General features: G+C 37.4%; 1 protein-coding gene across 1 annotated transcript in view; it reads right to left on the minus strand.

Annotated features, from left to right (window-relative positions):
- PPIL4 (peptidylprolyl isomerase like 4) overlaps positions 1–22,919 on the minus strand; it is a 32,663-nt gene extending 9,744 nt beyond the window's left edge. Inside the window, exons 1-11 of the mRNA XM_040627945.1 lie at positions 22,784–22,919; positions 17,436–17,503; positions 17,285–17,349; positions 16,905–17,022; positions 15,569–15,711; positions 14,960–15,056; positions 14,090–14,206; positions 6,841–6,965; positions 5,259–5,325; positions 1,881–1,992; positions 405–501 (exon numbers count right to left, since the gene is read on the minus strand). Of these exons, the coding sequence (XP_040483879.1) occupies positions 405–501; positions 1,881–1,992; positions 5,259–5,325; positions 6,841–6,965; positions 14,090–14,206; positions 14,960–15,056; positions 15,569–15,711; positions 16,905–17,022; positions 17,285–17,349; positions 17,436–17,503; positions 22,784–22,853 (1,079 nt within the window). The 5' untranslated portion in view covers positions 22,854–22,919. The remainder of the gene's footprint in view (positions 1–404; positions 502–1,880; positions 1,993–5,258; positions 5,326–6,840; positions 6,966–14,089; positions 14,207–14,959; positions 15,057–15,568; positions 15,712–16,904; positions 17,023–17,284; positions 17,350–17,435; positions 17,504–22,783) is intronic.
- Between the last annotated feature and the right edge of the window lie 80 nt (positions 22,920–22,999).

Below are 22,999 nucleotides of genomic sequence, written 5' to 3' on the forward strand. Positions count from 1 at the left end.
ATTATGAGGGGGTTAACTAACACCAAGAATTTAGCACAGCTATATGAAGAAAATTTCTGAGTATGAGGAATTTAAAACACTACAATTGTATACAAAATACGAATCTTACCTGAAGATCTCAGAATAAGTGTTAACCTTAACCTAAGAGTAAGGAGGGAAAAGAATTAGGCTAGAGATTTTTTTCAACCCTAACCTTCTCCATACATTAGAGAATATACCAAAAAAGAAAAGCATATGTAAGATGGTGAAAAAGGATTACAATAAACTAAATGACGTCTTCACAAACCACCAGATTCAGGAACCTTGTCTTCTACAGACTGTGACTTTTTAAAACATGTCACACAGTACTCTACACAGAATGGATGGTCTATACAGATTGACTAATTGGTTCTTGTAAAGGATACTCCTGCTTGGGCTTTACTTTATCTTTCAAAACTAAATTAGACGGTTTATCCTGTTCCTTTTCATACTCCTTGAAATCACTCTTAGTGTATTTCCCACCTATTTATTAAAAAAAAGAAAAAAAGACTTAGTAAGAAAACTCACCTAATTTATTAAAGAACAAAAATTAACTTATAAGAGATATAGCAGCTATTTTATAAGTGGCATATATATTGGCAGACAGCAAAAGGCTGAGAAGAGAACAAAAGAATAGTAATTCATTGTCCATTACTATTTTAAATGAAATCAGATACCCATTTTGCTAAGTAGCTATATGCTGCCACCTAACGACATATGTGAGTATTACAACATCAAACTTTCAAATCCTAAATTACACAGCAAATACATTCCCTGGGAAATAATGCAGTATTTAAGTAGAGCCATTAAGTCCATGAGAAAATTAGGTCCAAAGGAAACTGAAGGCTTGAGACTGGAGTCTGAGATCTGAGAGGCTTAGAAGTTTGGAAGAAGTGAGGCTTTAAAGATCTCTGAGCTGTCAGAAGAGACAATGACCAAAATCTTAGAGCACCAAGCAGATAGTGGGACAGCAGGAATGTACATAGAAGTTCCCTAAGGGGAACTGGAAATGAAAGGGGCGGGTTGGCAACAACTGTCTCTGCTTTGAAATTCTTGCTTAAGTCACCTGTATTCCCTCCCAAGTGCCAAAAATGAAATCGACAATCCCTTCAGAAAAATAGGACCTACTGTTAGATCTTGACGGGCCTTCAGTGGCAGGGCCAGGAAAAAGCATCCTATGCAGCCCCTCTACTACCAAGTTGAAAACTATATGTATAAAATATATATACTTCCTTTTTTAAAAGAGAAAGCTACACATATACATAAAGCCCACATGGGAATAAAAATATGAAATAAAAGGAAATTCTAACATAAAATAAATATTTATGTATGTATGTTCAAAGAATGTATGTGGAAAATAATACAAGAAACAGATAAGAGTGGTTACCTCTGGGAAGGGAAAGTGGATAGATGAGACACAGGAGTGGAAGGGACAGTTTTTTACATCACCTTTTCAATTTTATACCATATGACAACTACAACAAATAAACTTCAAAAAAACTTGTTAAGAGTTTTGCATCTAGAAGAACCAAGCCACCACAACCATCAAAATCATTACTTGGCAAATATGCCATGTTTGCAATGGGTAATTATAAGTAATTTATAACACATTCACAGATAGTAAATATATTCACAATCGGCTTAAATACACATATACACACTCACACACACTCCTCTGTATCTAGATTCTTGCTAGCAGCTACGTGAAACCATCAATGGCAGAACTGCCATCAGTGGACATTTCTCCTAATGAACAGCTCGAAGGTAAAGGAGGTACAGACACACACACACACACACATGCACGCACAAGCACGCACACGCATGCACAGTGAACAGAAACAAAGGAAGCTGAACCAACATACCTTTTCCTTTCCATTTAACCTTTGCAACAGACTGGCTAAAATCCACATGTATTCTTCTGTCGTCTATAAGTACATTGTCCATTTTGAAGAACGCTTTCTCACAATCTTCTTCCTGATAGTAATTACAAAAACTCAAGCATAAATCTTTATGGAGAAGATTTCTGCAGCTAGAACAAATACCGAATATACAGCAAGTCTGTTGTTACTAACACTAATATCTGAGTGCCTACCACACACCAGATGCTTTTCATGCTCTGCATCTAGGAGCTCAGTTAACTCTGATAACAAGCATATGACGTACTACCTATTATTATCTCCATCTTCTCGAAGAAAAAACGTATGTTTAGAAAGGTACAGAAGTTGCCAAAGGTCAGCTGGCAAAGCTGAGAGCCAGGATTTGAGCCGAGGCAGTGTGACCGTAGTGGACATACATACATTTACAAATTGTGCTGTACACATCCATCCACAAACCCTTTCATTCGAAATCCAAAAATATTCTGAAAGTTGAAAGCTGTTTTTATAAATTTGGTTTAAAACCCATTTGACAACAAAACCTGACGTAACAGAAGACTGCGGCCTTAATTTTTTCCACTTGGTATGAATATGCATTTGTTTCAGCATAGAAATATTTTGTGAATGATTATGGAGTGCTGACCCAGAGGAGTATTACACAGCCCACAGAGGTGTGTGTACACACACATATACACACCATTACCTTTCTAAGTTCTAAAAAAGCCTGAAATCAGAAACATAGCTACTCCCAAGGGTGTGGATAATGGACTGTGGGCCTAAGATACGAAGGTCTGTGTTACATAAGGATTCTTCCTGTCAGCAACTTTGCAAATCCCATTTCTCCGTTTCTGACATCCGAAGGCTAGAAGTAATGCATTTCAACCTAGCACTGATCAATCACCCCTTATATTCCTGGAAACATATTCTTTGGTGTGCTCACAACTTACTAGAGAAAATTCAGAGAAGATTAAAAAAAAAAACTAGTGATAATTTCTTTATTTACCATGTATGTCAAGAATTAAGTGGATTATAAACTCCATAAAGATACAAATAGAGCTTTATTCATCTGTGTATCTACATCATTTAGAACATCATCTGGTACATGATAGGCAATCGGTGTTCTTGTTTTTGTTTTAAGCAAGCTCTACACCCTATATAGGGCTCAAACTTATGACCCAAGAGTCGCGTGCTCTACTGACTAAGCCAGGCAGAAGCTCCAACAATCAATGTATGTTTGATGAATCGGTAATGATTATTATACTCGGGCAGGCATAATTGCATCACTGTGCCATTTCCCTAAAGAGAAAGTTCTCAGATATTTTGTAGGCACCTGATTTATGACAAAGATGGCACAGCCAAACTGTGTGGATAGGACAACCTTTCTAATAAACTATGCTGAGTCCTCTTGCTATCCAACATAAGAAAAATGAAATTTAACATGATACACATAATACACAAAAATCAAATTACAGCTCTAAATGAGAAAGATAATTTCACAGCAGACCTTCTAAAGGTAGCACTGGAGAATATTTTCATGACTGTGAGGGTAGGCAAAGTTTTTCAAAACCAGCCACAAGAAAAATACTGACAAACTGATCTAAAAATCAGAAATTTTTGCTTATCAAAAGACGCCATTAAAAAATGGGGAAAAGGCAAATCTACAGAGAAGATACCTGTAACACATATAACCAAAAAATAAGATTGTATCCAGAAAATGTAAAGAATTCTTACAAATCAAGAAAAAGGCAGCCAAACACCCAATCAAAAAGTGGGCAAGTCTTGAACACTTACTTCATTTAAAAAAAAAAGGGGGGGGGGCATCCAAATGCAATGTAAACATATGAAAGGGGGCGCAACCAAGGAAATGCAAAATAACACCATCATAAGATACCACTACACATTCACCAGAATGGATAAAAATTTAAAAAACTGACCATATCAAGAACTGGTAAAGATACAGAATGACAGGGACTTTCACACATTGCTAGTGGAAGTGAAAATGAGTATAACCACTTTTGGGGGAAAAAAAGTATAACTACTTGGGAAAACTGACTGAAATAACCTACTATAGCCACAACTACCCTATGTCCCAGCAATTCACTCATAGGTACATACCCAACAGAAATGCATACATATGTACACCAAAACATATGAAAGAAATGGTTCACAGTAAAACCATTCATTATAGCTCAAAACTACAAAGGACCCAAGTGTCCATAACAGCTGAATGAAAATCTGAATTGTTTTATATACACATAATACTATATGGCAACAAAAATCCATATACACACAGTGAAATACCATGGCAATGGAAATGAAGGAAAACAGTTAACAAAAGCTCACGTAGTAACGTATAAATCTTAAGAATAAAACACTTAAGCCAAAGATGCTGGACGAAAAAAACACATACTATGTTTACATTTATATCAAGTTTAAAATTAGACAAAACAGGTCTATGATGTTAGAAGTAGCAGTGATAGGGAGGGCCTCTGAAATTCTGGTGAGTTTTTTTCTGCTAATCGCAGTGCCTGAAATATAGAAGGTATTCGATAAATGCTCTGGAATAACTATCACTTGGAAGGAGCTACTATTGGACACACACCAGTTCAAAGCTGCATAAAGAAATGACACAGACTCCATAGTGGGTAAAGGCAATAGTAACAGAGTCAGACTTTTCTAAATTCAAATCCCAGCTATGAGATTAATCCAGTATGATTTTAATCAAGTCACATGACCACTATGTGTCTCAGTTTACTTATTTAGAAAAGGAGGAAAGTACCTACCTATCTCATAGACTTGTGAGGGTTAAATGCAGGTCAAATAGTATAAAGCCTGGCTTAAAGAAAATTATTTGGGTGACATAAACTATCATCATTATTATTATAGATCTAGAAGATAGTATCTAATCCAATATTCAAGTTGTATTTATAAGGAGGGTAATGCCTATAAATAAGAGTTCTAAACAAACTGACAAATATCATACAATAGGTGGTCAATGACAGCTCGGGTTAATATCTAGGAGTTTACACCCAGTCCAGTTCTCTATTACTCAGTTATAGATCTACATCAACAGTACTGAAAAATCATTTATACAATGTGAAGGACTTCACCTAAAACCTTAAAGTTTTAAAGATACATAAATTCAGACTGCACCTGACCCTAAAGTAAAGGTACACATATTAACATCAACAGATGTTGAATTTACCCTCTACTTGAATATAATAAAATTATTTTTCTTGGGTGCCTAGATAAAGGGTAAACTAATTTTCTAATTTCAGAGACTAGAGAGTTCTATAATTTTCCACATTTTAACACTATATAAGAATAAAATAAATATAAATTTAAAATATGTATATTATGACCTACCTTTTCAAATTCAATAAAAGCATAACAGAGGGATTCTCCTGTTTTCCAATCCCGAATAACTTCACAACTGAAAGAAAGTTTGGAAAAAGTGACTTTAAAGAAAATGCATTTACTCTTACTCTTCAAAAGTGAAGAACAAAATAAGCCAGTTATTACAAGTCAAAGTTAAGGGGCACCTGGGTGGCTCAGTTAGTTAAGCGTCTACCTTTGGCTCAGGTCATGATCCTGGGGTCCTGGGATCACACCCCGAGTCAAGCTCCCTGCTCAGTGGGGAATCTGCTTCTCCCTCTGCCTCTCACACATAAATAAATAAATAAATAAATAAACAAATAAACAAATAAACAAATAAACAAATAAACAAATAAACAAACAAACTTTTGGGGGGGGAACCCTCTTATGGGACACCTGGGTGGCTCAGTCAGTTAAGTGTCTGCCTTCAGCTCAGGTCATGATATCATGGTCCTGGGATCAAGTCCCACATATGGCTCCTTGCTCAGCGGGGAGCCTGCTTCTCCCTCTGCCTGCTGCTCTCTCTGCTCATTCTCTCTCTCTCTCTGACGAATAAATAAAATCTTCAAAAAAAAAACCAAAAACAACCTCATTAAAAAAAGTCAAAGTTAAACTCGTGGAACTATATTCTTCCAAGTTTTTTCAATAACAATGAAAAAAAATAGTTCACCAGTGTAGTAACAAAATTATCTCAATTCTAGTCTAAATGCCCAATCTTGACCTATATAGCCCTAAATTTCTAATGCACTGAAGAAAGTATAAGATAAAACTATTTACTTTCCTGTGCCAAAAGTAAACTGCTAAAAAATTCTTTAAGTCACAATTCACTTCTGGTCCAAATGTAGATGAATTACAGAATATCTAATGTTACTGTAAAATAATATATGTACATTCATACATATATACAGATTTAATAAGTTTATGCTTTGTAGTTTTCAAATTTAATATAAACCAAGCTTAAATTAACCCCATAAGTATAGCTATTATATAGAACTAATCCACCTTGACAATCAAATAAGAGGACCTATAAGATGGAGTTGAAACCACGTGGATTGTCCATTTCCTCACATATCATAAGTCTCATTTTATTTTTTTATTATTTTTTTAAGATTTTATTTATTTATTTGAGAGAGAGTATAAACAGGGGGCGCGGCAGAGAGAGGGAGAAGCAGGCTCCCACCAAACAGAGACCCCGACGTGGGCTTCGATCCCCATGACCCGAGCCGAAGGCAGACGCTTAACTGACTGAGCAACCCAGGTACCCTCTGAGCCTCATATTAAAAACATGAAATGAGGGGAACTGTTCCATTCACTTCTTGTTTTAAGGCAAAAATGTGTGTGTTGGAAGTGGGACAATCATTTAATTATGTATATATACATATGTATGTGTATTTATTTGTATGCACACATACACACACATGTAAATACATATTTTTCTTCTCTACTGTACAAAAGACTCATCTGTAAAATTCACCACTACAAAATTCTAGAGTTCACCAATTCATCAAAAAATGTCATTACAAACCACCAATACCCAGTTTTTCTAAAATCTTTCACTAATTCTAGAGATTACCTTCTTATGGGCCCAAATCTTGAGAATATTATCTCCAGATCTTCATCAGTGGTCACTGGATTCAATTTACATACAAACAGCACATTTTCTGGAGGTTTAATATCTGCATCAGGTAGGTCTCCCACCTAAAATATAAGTAAACAAAAATTTAAATCAATTCCTTTGTTGTTTCTATTCTAAATATCCTCTCTAGCCCAAAATGCTATTTCTCTAAACAACTAAATTTACATTAGAAATCTACTACAGGCTTAGGAAAAGAAATCTAAGTAAGATTTCAAAATTGGAAATTACAATGTTCCTGGTAGTAATATTAATAGCTAATACTTGTCTACCTCTGACTTCGTATGAGCATCATGCTTGGCACTTCATATACACTACTAACCAATTCTTAAAACAACCACGTAGTTTCCATTCTAAAAATGAATAAAGTAAAATTCAAAAATGTTTCATAACTAACTTAAGGCCACATAGTAGTAAGCAACAAAGCTGGGATTTGAATCCAGATCTATCTGGCTTCAATGTCCTAATTTCATCTCCTGTTTTTCTTTCTTCAAGTATTTGATATATTAAAAAAAGAATTTATATAAAGTATATCTAAGTTATGAAGCATGAAAATAAAAAACACCCATGATGCCAACAACTAGCTAAAGAACTAAAATGTCACCTAATCCCATGACTCCGCCTTTCTCACCAGAATACCAAATGTCCTGCTTTTTGGTTTTCCTTTTTGGCCATTCCCCTATATCTGTAGTTTTCCCACTTAAGTATGTATCCCCAGCAATATAGTTTCAGTTTTGCTTGTTTTTAAACTTTTAAAAAATATTATCATCCTGACTCTGGCTTCTCAGTAATGCCCCATTCTTTCCACACTGTTGTTCAATATAAAACAGCAACAATTCCTGGACAGTGTTTCTAGCTTTTTATGCTTAACCCCACTATCATCTTCTACTTTGGACAAACTGAAGTCAACTTCACAGACAACTACTGCACTGAGCAGAGAATCCCATTCCTACTGAAGAACCAGTGAGGGTAACTATGGGAGAAAACCATGATGATGGAACTGGTGTCACTGTAGGAAAACTGTATTTCCCATGGACCTTTAGACAGGAAAACAATATTCCTTTATACATATACACGAAAACTCAGATAATTTCTGATAACATTATCATGTAAAGTGTCTCCTCTTGGATAAGAACACTTTAAAAAAATTATTTTAAATCAGAAACAGTAATAACCAACAGAGCCAGTAAGATCTGTTCGGTGTTTCTGAAGACTATCAAAAGACAATAATCTGGTGTGCCTGGCTGGTTCAGTCAGTACAGCAAACAACCCTTGATCTCAGGGTAATGAGTTCAAGTCCCATGTTGAGTGTAAAGCTTACTTTAAAAAAAAAAAATTTTTTTTTAAAGACAATAATCTGTGTCCAATAAGCAATACCACAAATGTAAGGGGAAGAGCCAATCAGTAAAAATTCTGAAAAGTACCTATAATACCACACTTAAAGGAAGCACAAAAGAAAAAAAAAGATTAACGAGTTAAAAAAGAACTTGCTATACTACTTAGTCAAAAGTAACTTTAGGGGCACATGGATGGCTCAGTCGTTAAGCGTCTGCCTTCGGCTCAGGGCGTGATCCCAGGGTCCTGGGATTGAGCCCTGCATCAGGCTCCCTACTCTGCTGGGAGCCTCTTCTTCCTCTCCCACTCCCCCTGCTTGTGTTCCCTCTCTCGCTGGCTATCTCTCTCTGTCAAATAAATAAATAAAATCTTAAAAAAAAAAAAAAAAGTAACTTTAAAATATGGGGGGGAGACACCTGGGTGGCTCAGTCATTAAGCATCTGCCTTCAGCTCAGGTCATGATCCCAAGGTCCTGGGACTGAGCCCCACATCAGGCTCCCTATCAGTGGAGAGCCTGCTTCTCCCTCTCCCTCTGCCTGCTGCTCCCCCTGCTTGTGCTCTGTCAAATAAATAAATAAAATCTTAAAAACAAACAAACAAGTAAAAAAAATAAAATACTATAAGGGGGGGCATTTGGCTGGCTCAGTCAGTGGGACACGTGACTCTTGATCTTGGAGTTCTAAGTTTGCCCCACACTAGGTGTAGAGATTACTTAAAAATAAAATCTCAGGGACACCTGAATGGCTCAGTTGGTTAAGCATCTGACTTTGGCTCAGGGTCCTGGGATTAGGTCCCGCATCGGGCTCCCTGCTCAGNNNNAGGAAGCCTGCTCCTCCCTCTGCCTGCTGCTCCCCCTGCTTGTGCTTACTCACTCTTACTCTCTTACAAATAAGTAAATAAAATCTTTTAAAAAATTAAAAACAATAAATAATAAAATACTATAAGGAATTTTAAATATTCATAACAACTATGAAATTTAAAACTAACACTACAAAATAGTTGAATTATCATTGTACTAGACACGAAGTAAAAGGAACTAATGGTTTTTTTTGTTTGGTTTCCTTTCAGTTTTATGTTTTTTAAAAATAGAAGATGCGGTGCCTGCATGACTCAGTCGGTTAAGCATCCGACTCTCAATCTCAGCTCAGGTCTTGATCTCAGGGTCATGAGTTCAAGCCCCACATTAAAAGAATAATTTAAAAAATTAAAAAATAAAAATAGAAGATAGAGGAGCACCTGACTGGCCCAGCTGGTAGAGCATGTGACTCTTAATCTCAGGGTTGTGAGTTCAAGCCTCATGATTGGGCATAGAGCTTACTTCAAAAAAAAAAAAACAAAAAACAGGGGCACCCGGCTGGCTCAGTCAGAGGAGTGTGTGACTCTTGATCTCAGGGTAGTTGAGTTCAAGCCCTAAGATTACTTATGGAAATAAAACTAAAAAAAAAAAAAAAAAAAAAAAAAAAAAAAAAGGATGAATCCTGTTAATATTGAGAATCAAACAACACAGGATCACCTATTAGAATGGCTAAAATCCAAAACACTGTCAATACCAAATGCTGGCAAGGATGTTAAGCAACAGGAACTCTCAATTTTTTTAAAAGATTTTATTTATTTATTTGTCATAGAGAGAGAGCGCATACACAAGCAGGGGGAGTGGCAGGCAGAAGGAGAAGCAGGCTCCCTGCTGAGCAAGGAGCCAAATGCAGGACTCAATCCCAGGTGACCTGAGCTAAAGGCAGACACTTAACGTACTGAGCCACTCAGGCATCCCAGGAACTCTCAATCATTACTAGTGGGAATGCAAAATGGACAGCCAGTTTGGAAGACAGCTTGGCAGTTTTTTACAAAGAGCAACATAATCTTACCATAAAGTCTAGTAATTACACCTTTAGATATTTACCCAAATGAGTTAAAAACTTCTGTCTATATAAAAATCTACACACAAATGTTTATAGCCACTTTAGTCATACTTGCCAAAACTTGGAAGCAATTAAGACATTTCTTAAAAGGTGAATGGATACACAAACTGTGGTATGCCCAAACAATGGAATACAATTTTGTGACCAAAAGAAATGAGCTATCAAGCCACAAAAAGACATGGAGGAAACTTAAATGCATATGGCTAAGTAGAAGAAGTTAATCTTAAAAGGATATATACTATATGATTCCAATAATATGACACTCTGGAAAACCCACAGGTATGCAGATGATAAAAAAGATCAGTGGTTGCCAGGGGTTGGGGGCAGGCAGGGATGAATATGTGAGGATTTTTAGGGCAGTGAAACTATTCTCTATGATATATAATGGTAGATATATATCGTTATACATTTCTCAAAACCCACAGAATGTACAACACAAAAACTAAAACCTAATGTAAATTATGGACTTTACTTGATAATATATCAATATTGGCTCACCAATTGTACCACACTAACGCAAGATGTTAATAAGAAAAACTGTTGGGGGGGTACACAGGAATTCTCTGTACTTTCTGTTCAATTTTTTTTTTATAAACCTAAAACAGTGGGGCACCTGGGTGGCTCAGTCGGTTAAGCATCTGTTTTCAGCTCAGGTCATGATCCTGGACTCCTGGGATCGAGCCCCATATCTGGCTCCCTGCTAAGGAGGGCGTCTGCTTCTCTCTCTCCCTCTGCCCCTCCCCCTTCTCGTGCTCTCTCTCTCTCTCAAATAAATAAATAAAATATTTTAAATACATAAGTAGGGACGCCTGGGTGGCTCAGTCGGTTGGGCGTCTGCCTTCGGCTTGGGTCATGGTCCCAGGATCCTGGGATCGAATCCCACATCGGGCTCCTTGCTCAGCAGGGAGCCTGCTTCTCCCTCCCCCCACTGCTACCCCTGCTTGTGTTCTCTTTCTCCCCCTCACTCTGACAAATAAATAAACAAAATCTTTAAAAAAAATTTCATAAATAAACAAACCACGAACAGCTTTAAAAAATAAAACCTATTTATTAAAATAAAAATAAAAAAAGGAATCCATGAATCCATACCAAAAATGAACATATAATAAAAAGATAAGAAAGGAGGGCTGTTCCTTACAGAAGGCAGGCTGACAATATGGAAGGAGTAGTGGAGTTAGAAAATCACCATTTTGCACCCATCAGAGTCGAGATTGGTTCAGATAAGAATCATGAACAGCTAAGAAATCCACAGACACAGTGTGATAAGGAACAAGGTATCTGAAAGGTCTCAAACGCTACAGACTGCTACTAGTTACATGGGGAAAACAGAAAGTATGCAGTGGAGACCTTAGACAGTGGATTACCTTGATCGAGTAATTAAAATGAACACTTTCCAGTGAAGGGCAGATAGATATTGTATACCTACAAATGTAACATCTGAGGTCACTTATGTAGTATTCTGGTGGTGTGTATAATCTGAATCTAATCTCAAGGCAACAGTAGATAAACCTAAATTGAAGAATATTCTATATACAGATACCTATACTCCTCAAAAATGTTAATAACATGAAAAATAAAGACGGGTTAAGGAATTCTTCCAAAGGTTAGAAGAAACATGATAACTAAATGCAACAGATGATTGATTATGAGCTGGATTCTAGACTGAATGGGAAAAGCTATAAAAGATATTACTGAAATAACTGACAAAATTGAAATATGGGCTGTAATTTCTATCAATTTTAAATACCCTGATTTGATAACTGGACTGTGAATATGTACGGTAATATTGTTGCTCTTCGGAAATACACATTGATGTAAGAGGTAAAAAGGAATGATGTTTGGGAATTATTGGACTTATTTTCAACTGGTCCAGAAAAAATAATATATATATGTGCATATATAATCAAAGCAAGAGGAGAGGGGAGAGAGAGAATGAATAATCAAGCAGAACTGGCAAAAATGTTAAAACTGGTGAATTTTGGGGTGCCTGGGTGGCTCAGTTGGTTAAGCATCTGACTCTTGATTTCAGCTCAGGTCATGATTATCAGAGTTGTGAGACTGAGCTCCGTGCTGGGCTCTGCACTGGGCATGGAAGCTGCTTAAGATTCTCCCTCTCCCTCTGCCCCTCCTTGCCCTCGCTCCCTCTCTTAAAAAAAAAAAAAAAAAATTGGTGAATCGGAGTAAAAGGTATAGAGAAGTTCTCTATACAATTTTTGTAACTTTCTCATAAATTTGAAATTATCTGAAAATAAAAGGTTTTGTTAGGTTAATCCAACGTCTTTCTGGCATAAACTGGCTACACTTTTGCTATTAAAAACTCTGATGATAGGAACGCCTAGGTGGCACAGTAGGCTGGGCGTCTGTCTTCAGCTCGGGTCATGGTCCCAGGGTCCTGGGATCGAGCCCAAATTGGGCTCCTTGCTCAGCAGGGAGCCTGCTTCTCCCTCTGCCTGCTGCTCCCCTTGCTTGTACTCTCTCTCTCTATGGCAAATAAATAAATAAAATCTTTAAAAAAAACAAAAACAAAAAAACTCTGATGATAATCTAATACTCTTTCCCTTATAAGTCACTTTTGTTGCCCAGCTGCTCAAAAGATTTTTCTTTTGGGATGCCTGGGTGCGACAGTAGGTTAAGCATCCAACTCTTGATTTCAGCTCAGATCATGATCTCAGGGTTATGAGACTGAGTCCTGCGTCAGATTCTCCACTCATGGTGGAGTCTGCTTAACACTCTCTCCCTCTCCCTCTGCCCCTCCCCACCGCACTCTCTCTCTCTAAAATAAATAAATAAATCTTTAAAAAAAAGATTTTTAAGTTCAGTAACTTTCTTAGAATTTGTCATGCTGTTGGTTGTTCTGGGCCAACAGTCTCAGCTACACAGTGTGAATTTTCAAATTTTTTTTAATCCAGTCAAGTTTTCTTGAATTATTGTCTTTAATATTTATTTCTTCAGACTGGTGATGTGAATATGAATTTTGAAACAGACAAGGAATTTGAAAGCTCTACTATATAAAACAATGATAATAAAAACTGAATGATCCATTCAGATATTTATTGACGATCTACTATGTTACTGAAATGCCTATTCCACAAAAAATTGGAAAATTTTTTCCACAAATGGAAAAAATGTCTGGTAGGTCAATTAATCAGTTCTAAAGAACTGTTCCCCAAATGACTTCCTACTAGTAATACAAAGGAGTATGTTTTAGAGTACTCAATTTCTACCCAGGTTCCTTGTATCATGTAACTACTTAACCTCAACACTTGAGTCATACAAAGAATTATTCTTTAATATACATAAAATCCGGGAGGTGCCTGGGTGGCTCAGCCTAGGATTGAACTCCACATCGGGCTCCCTGCTCCACTGGGAGCCTGCTTCTTCCTCTCCCAATCCCCCTGCTTGTGTTCCCTCTCTCGCTGGCTGTGTCTCTCTGTCAAATAAATAAATAAAATCTTAAAAAAAAAAAACCATAAAATTCGGTCCAATAAACACTCTTCAAAAATGAGATGAATATAAACAACTGAAATTCAATGTACAGTTGTAAATTGGCACTATACTGATTTTGGAATCAAATTTCTTTACTTTCTTGTATTATGTCATATAAAATTTAATCCAGAAAAAAACTCTAAGCTAAATTTTTAATACTCTTGACTATCAAAGAGCCAAAAATAGGGGTGCCTGGGTGGCTCAGCTGGATAAGTGTCCAACTCTTAATTCTGGCTCGGGTCATTATGTCAGAGCTGTGGGATCAAGCCCCACATTGGCTCTGTGCTGTGTGTGGAACCTGCTCAAGATTCTCTCTCTCCCTCTCCCCCCGAGTCCTGCCCTCTCCCTATCCCCAAAAGAAAAGAAAAAAAAAGCCAATAATAAACTCACAATGAGTTATAGATTAAATAAATTGCAGAAAACTATCTGAATAAAGATAATCATCTTACCATTTCTAATAGAATAGCTTGAGTTTTGGCCTCTTTTTCTGCCTTTATTTCTTCTACTTCTTCAGCTGATCTTCCTTTGAAATCATCAATTTCTTCATCTGCTCCTATTCGACCACTCTGTAAGGCAGAAGTTACTTAAACATACAGTGAAAGAATTGAAAAATCTGAGAAACACGGGAGCCATGATGCTTTATCCTTAGTTCCATCAAATGTGTTAGAATAGAAACTGAAACTTACAAGCCTCTGAAAAATGATTTAAATTAATCTGATAATATGAGCCAGACTAAGCTTCTAATTTATTGTTAAATCAAGATAAACATTATAAAGAAACTATCTGGTATCCACCTCAGTGCTGAATGCAGAAAATAAGTGACCTTAAAAATTAAACACCAAATCCCAACCATGAACATCAATTCAGCTTTAAGAAAGCTTCACAAACAGAAACTTGTACTTTAAAAAATCTGAAGGAAAAGTCTGTATTATTCCACAAAAATTTCTGGGTTCTAGCGTGGCTCCAGAGTGTTCCCAGTTGAAAAGCTCCCTTACACGATGGTAGTTTACCTTAGCCTTAAAGCTACACTCCTAGAGTTAGGAGACAAGAAAAACATTTTCACAAGGTATTCACACAGGCTTCAGAGCTAAGGCTCTGCTAGTGGAACAGAAATTGAAGAAAGGAAATTAGGGAAATGAAAAGATAGCTAGAAAAATGAAAATCTCTATGGAAGAGAAAAAGAATGCTAAACTTGTCCTAGTAGAATTGATCAAGCAAGATAGTCATTCTGAAGAAATAAGTTTTAATAGACTAAAAAGCAAAATCTATGCAAAGCATTAATATGCATGTACATTCAATCACAAGAGGACTCTACTTACATCTAGCTGTTCCCTCGTAGGTTCTGGTGATCGATCAGGAATTAATAAATCAGGAGGGTCATCAAACGGATCATCTAAAATCACTGTATGATTTATCCTTACAAAATAAATCCAAATCAAAGGTTACATTTCATTATTTCAGAATCCATGTTTTACTTTTTATAAAGATTTTAACAAATGTCTTAAGTATCTCTAATGCCCAAAAATCAGAGGCATTTAAATTTTAATGCACAAGTCTATATTCCTATAATATACTTTCACAATTAGTGTTACTGTTTTCCATTGTTTGATATTAGATTTACTACCCTGCATTACTCTAAAATAATATATCTAATATTAATATGTGTAAATCTTAGTACTTTTGCCATATTTCTCAATTATATGCATTTTTAAAAAACTAAATTAAGGATTAATAATTCCTCCCAACATAAGCAATTATAAATAATTAGTAGAAGTATAAAAATACAAAAGGTCTTTTTTACTTTATGGCTTCATATAGTCTCATATTAATTCACATTTTGGAATTATCCAAAAAGCAGTCCTATGCTTGCCATCTCCACAAACATCACAGTATTAAAACTTTCTAGCACATTGAGATAGCAACCACACCTGATATCTTGATATGGTACAAAGTCCTTGTCAACAAAGGTCTCATTAATTTTCTTAATTATGTCCATGCCTTCTGTCACCTCACCAAACACTGTATGAACACCATCAAGGTAATCTAAATTATCTCCTGTAGTAATAAGAAACTGCACAGAAAGACACAGAAAAATATAAATAGGTATCTATTAATTCAAACTGAAATCAGTCATAGACTGACAAAAACACACAGAAGCAATACTCTACATTCACTGCATGGATTCTTACCCACTTGTTACTAGTACTAATGAAAAAGAACAAGCGTATACATAAAATATCAATACACACACAGATGCTTCCCTGATTGTTTAAAATACTTGGGCAAACCAAAGCTCAGTTTCCTCACGTGTTTACTATGAGGGGTAAAAAAGCACCTACCCCAAAATGGGTTGTAGTGAGGATTAGACAATGAATGAAAGGTTCTCAACATGATCTGTTCTGAAGTAATAAATACCAAAAGGAAACAAACCACAATGTGAACAGTGATGATCCATGCATAGTAGGATTGTGGATAATGTTATTTTTCTCCCATGTACTTTTCTATATTTTCTGAACTCCTCACAGGGGACACGCCTTACATTTAAAAAAACAAAGTATGGGTGACTGGGTGGCTCAGCTGGTTAAGCATCTGACTCTTGATGTCAGCTAAGGTCATGATCTCAGGGTTGTGAAATCGAGCCCCATGTCAGGCTCTATGTTAGGCATGGAGCCTGCTTAAGATCCTCTCTCTCCCTTGATTCTCTCTCTAAATAAATAAATAAATAAATAAATAAATAAATAAATTTTTAAAAAGAACAAAGCAATCTTTTTAAAAGGTTTTATTTTTAAATAATCCCTACACCCAACACGGGGCTCAAACTCACAATCCTGAGGAGTCACATGTTCTACTAACTAAGCCAGCCAAGCACCCCCCAAAATAATTTTTTTATATAAAAATAATAGTATAATATTTTTCTTCTAACAATTATCTTTGAAATTCTCTTCTTATTGGAGAGCTTAAAAAGATAACTTGTGGCTCTTTCCAGTCCTTCATTTTACAACAGAACTCATCTTGGGGCTCCTGGGTGGCTCAGTCAGGTAAGCATCTGCCTTCGGCTCAGGTCATGATCCCAGGGTCCTGGGACTGAGCTTTGCATTGGGCTCCCTGCTCAGCAAGGAGCCTGCTTGTCCCTCTCCCCCTTCCCCGGCTCGTGCTCTCTCTCTCTCTCTCAAATAAATAAATAAAATCTTTTTTAAAATGTTCTCTATAAAAAAAATAATAAAAAAAGTAAAACAAAACTTATCTTTCAACTTATTTCCTAACCTGAGATCCATGTTGATCACTGCCATTGTTCACCATGGACACAGTGCCTTTCTTCTTATGCTTAATTCTTGGCACCTTCTCAGCCTCGAAAAAGCTTGCTTGATCACCATACAGTTGACTGAAAATACATGTAATAAAGTTATAAAATATAAGTACTCTCAACATGAAATACAAAGTACTAGTAAGAAATAGGATTACCATTTCTTTATTAGAAATGCCACTATGATTCAAAATATTCTTTTTTTTTTTTCTATAGACACTTAGGGAACTTGGAAAAAATCTATATTTGAACTGTATTTTAAAATGCAGATTGAAATATGTTAGATAACACTGTTAAGAGGCAATTCTATTTTTTCTCATTTAAAAATAAAAGAACTCACCCAAAAACAGACTCTCCTCCACGGCCAGTCCCTGTAGGATCACCAGTTTGTATGATAAAATCCCTCTATAATAAACAGGATACTTTGTTAATTCACAGAGTTTGCTAGATGGTTCCAATAATAAAGGACATGACTAATACCACCAACTCACCTGTACATTGTGAATAAGACAATAATTGTAATACTTTATTTTGCACAACTTCAGGAAATTCAAGCAGGCTGAAAGAAAAGTAAATACTAAATTTATCATAGTAGTTCACAAAAACATTTTGAATCAAGTGAATGCACAGTTGGCATAATGTAATTTCTAAATTACCATACAAATACCCCCTAATGATCAAATACCCTAAATCATAAAAAAGGCAGTAAGTCTAGAAAAAGGCAATATATTTTAAATTGTCTTTTCATTCTCTTTTTCTTAGGACTTCTTGGGCATCTGAGCTAATGAAGGAAACTAACACTTACTTGGGATAGGCAACCATTTATTAGTGGATTAGTTTTGCAAGAGAAAAAAACCCCGGGAGGATACTATGATGGAAAAGAAACTATTAGAATATCTGAAAATGGGTACAAATTATATAAATTAGAGAAAAATCAAATATCTGAGACCAATTTCTGTAATGATGACTAAAGAGTTCTTCACAAAAACCTATATACTTATCATGTACCAGCTTTCTCATATAAATGCACTCATTTATTCAATAAATATTTACGGGGTATCTTCTAGGTGCTTGGCACTGCTATCACAAATGCCATTAAACCATAGTCCCACCCCTCAACAAGTGCATAGTCTAGTTGTACACTAACAAACTCTCAGAACACTAAGCTAGAAACCAGACAGAAAGAACTATGAGGCTGTCCAGGGTCCTTATACCCGAGCAAAAACAGTTACAATACCGGATATATCTAATAATACCATCTGTGCCACTTTTTAGTAAAATGGTAAAAAGTGGTTTTTAAAAAGCCACGAGAGTGCAAAAGAGAGATTGTTTCTGGCCAGGGAAATGAGAAGACCTCACAGAGAGGCTTAAGGTGGGCATTAAGAGAACTAGACAGAGTAGAGAGTGAGCATTTCAAGCTGGGAAGACAGTATGAATAAGTCTGGATGCGCAAATATAAATGTTTTTTGAAGGGTCCAAAAGACCAGTCTAAGCTCTGTAACACTCTGGTAATACAAAGTAATAGAGGGTAAATAGACCAAGGTATTCAAAGATCTTGAATATCAGGATTTTCATTGTTTTCCTAGAAAAATACATTTCTGGGATTACTGTGAAATACAAAAGAGTAGTCCTTTAACTAGAAAACAAAAATAATAGATCTAGGCAGTGATCATCAATGCCTGCCAAAATCTTTAGATGAAAAGTTAATGGGGACACTGGAACAGATACATCAGGTAGACAAGCCTGAACCCACCAACCAATTGTAACTTCACAGAAAGAACCAACCAGACATCAAGTGCTTCCTGAATGCGATACAGCTGAAGTGCAGACTACCTTATATGAAAATGTTCTTGCCAGAAACATTAAACCTGTACCTTATCAAGGCTCTAGATCAAAGTGGCAATTTACGAGAAACAGAAGAGATAAAAATATCTTTAAAGGGGGCGCCTGGGTGGCGCAGTCGTTGAGCGTCTGCCTTCGGCTCAGGGCGTGATCCCTGCATTCTGGGATCGAGCCCCACATCAGGCTCCTCTGCTGGGAGCCTGCTTCTCCCTCTCCCACTCCTCCTGCTTGTGTTCCCTCTCTCGCTGGCTGTCTCTCTCTGTCAAATAAATAAATAAAATCTTAAAAAATATATATATCTTTAAAGATACCCCAAGGATAAAATCAGTCAAAACCAAAATGAGGGAAATTCTATTAAAAAAATGACTCAGATTCCTTCTCAGAAAGTTGTTAAGGTAGAGGCACCTGGGTGGCTCAGTCGGTTAAGCCTCCAACTCTTATTTCAGCTCAGGTCATGATCTCAGGGTCCTGGGATCGAGCCCTGTGATGGCTCCGCACAGTCGGCTTGTTCCTCTCTTTCCCTTTGCTCCTCCCCAGCTCATACTCTCTCCTCTCTCTCTCTCAAATAAATAAGTAAACTCTTAAAAAAAAAAAAGTTGTTAAGGGAAAAATGGGGGATGGGGGTGGGGAAGAACTTATAGATTAAAAGATATGAACCAATATAACCTATGGACCTTGGCAGTTTCTTACAAAACTGAACACATTCTTACCATACAATCTAGCAATCACACCTCTTGGTAGTTACTCAAAGGAAATGAAAATGTATGCTCACACAAAAACCTGCACACACATGTTTATAGCAGGTTTGTTCACAATTGCCAAAATATGTAAACAACCAAGATGTCCTTCAGTAGGTGACTGAATAAATAACATGTGGTACATCCAGGCAATGGAATATTATTTGCTACTAAAAAGAAACAAGCTATCAAGCCATGAAAAAATATGGAACTTTAAATGCGTACTGCAACTTGAAAGAAACCAATCTGTAAAGATTACATGCTGTATGGATTCCATCCATATAACGTTCTGGAAAAAACAAATCTATGGATACAGTAAAAGATCACTGGTTGCCAGGAGTTGGGGAGATGGGTGCAAATAAATAGGCAGAGCACAGAAGATTTTTAGGGCATGATTTTTCTGTATGATACTGTAATGGTGGATATATGCATTATACATTTGTCCAAATCCATAGACTGTACAACACCCAGAATGCACCTCAATGTAAACTATGGATTATGATATGTCAATGTAGGTTCATCAAATGTACCACTGTAATAACAAGGTTACAGTGTTACATAGTACAAATGCTACAAATGTACAACAAAGGTACACTGTGGTGGGGGATATTGAAAACACATATGCACATATGTGGCCACAGGGGGTATACGGGAAATCTCTCTACATATCTTCCCCTCAGTTTTGCTATGAACCTTAAATTGCTCTAAAAAATAAAGTCTTTAAAAATAAGCAAGGGGGGGGTGGTGAACACAGCATAATGTATAGAAAAGTTGAATCACTATCTTGCACCTCAAACTAATGTAACATTATGTGTCAACTAAACTCAAACAATTTTTTTTTCAAAAAAGGCAAGGGGGAGACTCTATAGATTAAAAAGATAGCTAAGAGCTATACCAGCCAATATAATAAATGAATCTTGTTTGGATCCTTAAATTACCAAATATTTTTTAAACACTTATGAGACAAAAGGAAAATATGATACCAAAAAATTATTGCCAATTTTTTCAGATGTGAGAATGATTTGTGTTTTTTTTAATCACTTTTTAGAAATACAAATTGAAGTAACTGTAGATTTAATAAGTCTTATAATGGATTTATTACAAAAAATCCAGTATAAATGAAACAATATTGGTTATATGTTGACAACTGTTCATTAACTGGTCAGTGGCACATGAGGGCTCATTTTCACAACTCCTTCTCCTTCTGTATGTAAGTTTTCTATAATAAAAAGTTAAAAAAAGGAAGGAAGGGAGAGACGGAGGGAAAGAGGAAGAAAACTAAGTCTGGATATATTTACTATAAAGTTTTAAGTAGTTATACATGTAAGTAAATATCCAATCACCGGCTTACAAATACATACAAATGGGGTGGGTTTATGTTTTTAGTCTTCCAAATTATCTTTGCAGAATCACTGTTTGTCTATTCTGTCTGTGTGAACTAGGTAGGATAATCCTACCTCCCCTTTAGTTCCTCACAACCCTGGGGAAAGAGGCCCATTCATTTGCCAGGTGCTGTCCCACATGAAGAGAGTGTCAAACAAATTCAAAGAAAAGCAAAACTAAGAGACGAAAAATACAATTCCCTATAGCATCCTTTGAATCCCTGGATCCCAACATCCTTAAAGCCAAGCTTACTAACAGGAGGCAATCAATTATTTTCTTTGTTTAAGCCAGTTTGAGTTTCTATCATCTGCACTCAGAGTCTTAACTAATAAACATATACACACACACACACACACACACACACACTAGTCACTGTAATGAGCCTTCAGTGTGTACAAAGTGGCAGGCACTGCACCAGGTGCTTAGGATAGAAAGACAAGGAAGGCGTAGTCCCTGCCCTCTTGGAGTTTACATTCTTGAGAGGAAACAAGATTTGCAGGATAACAGGTAAATGATGTAACAAAATGTATTACATGCTGTTTGAAAAGATCTCAGAAAGAGCAGAAGAAACAGATCTAATTCAGCTTAGAGACAAGGGAAAGCTTCGCAGAAGAAATCATGCTTGATCCAAGGTTTGAATAATAAGCAGAAACCTTGCCAAAAGGACAACAGTAGAGAGAAACGTGGGAGTAGAGGCAACAGTATGAGAAAGGCACAGAAGTATGATTGAGCATGTACTGTTGGGGGCGTACAATTCGGTGTGGGACAGCGTGTAATAGGGCAGAAAGACTGTATGTACTGTTTCATCCTCTTTGATAGACTCTGCATTCCAAGGGGACAGGATCCTGATTGTAACTAATCTCTGTGGCCTCTAGTTTCTCCCAGTTCTGTTACAGTCTCCACACTATTGCCTGTTATCTTCCTAAACAAACTTGCCATGCCTCAATCCTGCTTTTAAAACCTTCAAAGATCCTAGCCATCAGTAAGGCACACAAGACTATTCACATCTGACCTAATCAATACAACCTATACGACCAGACTCTTAGTCTGCCATTCCACCTCACGTATCACTCCTTCAAGCCGTGCCAAACTACTTGCTGTTTCCAGAAAATTCCAAGCAAAAAACAAAACAAAACACCAAACCACCCTCATTCCCACTCTTCTTTGAAAGAGCTAGTTCAAGTGTTCTACTTTCTTGGCTTGCTTCGCTTCTCCCCGCCCCCAACCGGAAAGAATACTCCCTCCACTGGTTTCCATAGCAACTTAGACATTCTTCAACTGCAACACTTACAATGGGTTGTAAGACCTACAACACTTAAGGGGGCTCCCACGTCTTTTTCTCCCAGTGGAAAATTAGACCCTCAAGGATGAGACGCCTATACCAGAGCTTGGCATAGTCTTGCACAGCAGACGATACATGAGTGCTCGCCAGGGCTCCCTGCACATCTCCGGACAGCCCTTCCTCCACCCAGGCGGGATGCTCACATTCACTGCTCCAAACACATCCTTCCTGCTTCCATCAGAACTTAAAGAACTTACTGATTACACACCAAGGAATACAGGTTGTGTTCCTCTCACAAGTAAAGCGCAGTAAAGCCACGAACGCTATGGGCATGGTATATGCAGCCTGCAACACACACACACACCGCAAGCATTTAATGCGACAAGCTCCCGCCACCCGACTGGCCAGCCCCAGATACAGGAGAGAGGCTGCTCCTCACAAAAACTTTTAGAGCCACGGCCCGCTAATAAAACAGCCCAGTCGTGGGCACCAGCAACCCAGAAGCTCGAACCCAGTCAAGGGGACCGAGCAGTAAAGGACAGTGGGGAAAGAAGATCGTGGCCCCGGCGAGACGTGAGCGGGGCCCGGGCCTCACCACGCGGCCGCTCCTCAGTGTACAGATCGATGACGACGTCGCCCAAGGTGGTCTCCAGCAGAACCGCCATGGCGCCCGCTCCTCCTCCGCAACAAGCCGCGGGTGTGACAGGCGCAGCCCGTCGTGGTCTACGCCACGCGTCACTCTCGGCGCGACGCCTTCTTACGTCATCCCTTCGGCGACGCCCCTCCGGTAGCACCCCCCCCCCCCCCCCCC

This window comes from Ursus maritimus, unplaced genomic scaffold (genome assembly GCF_017311325.1).
Source record: "Ursus maritimus isolate PB19 unplaced genomic scaffold, ASM1731132v1 scaffold_13, whole genome shotgun sequence".
NCBI lineage: Eukaryota > Metazoa > Chordata > Mammalia > Carnivora > Ursidae > Ursus > Ursus maritimus.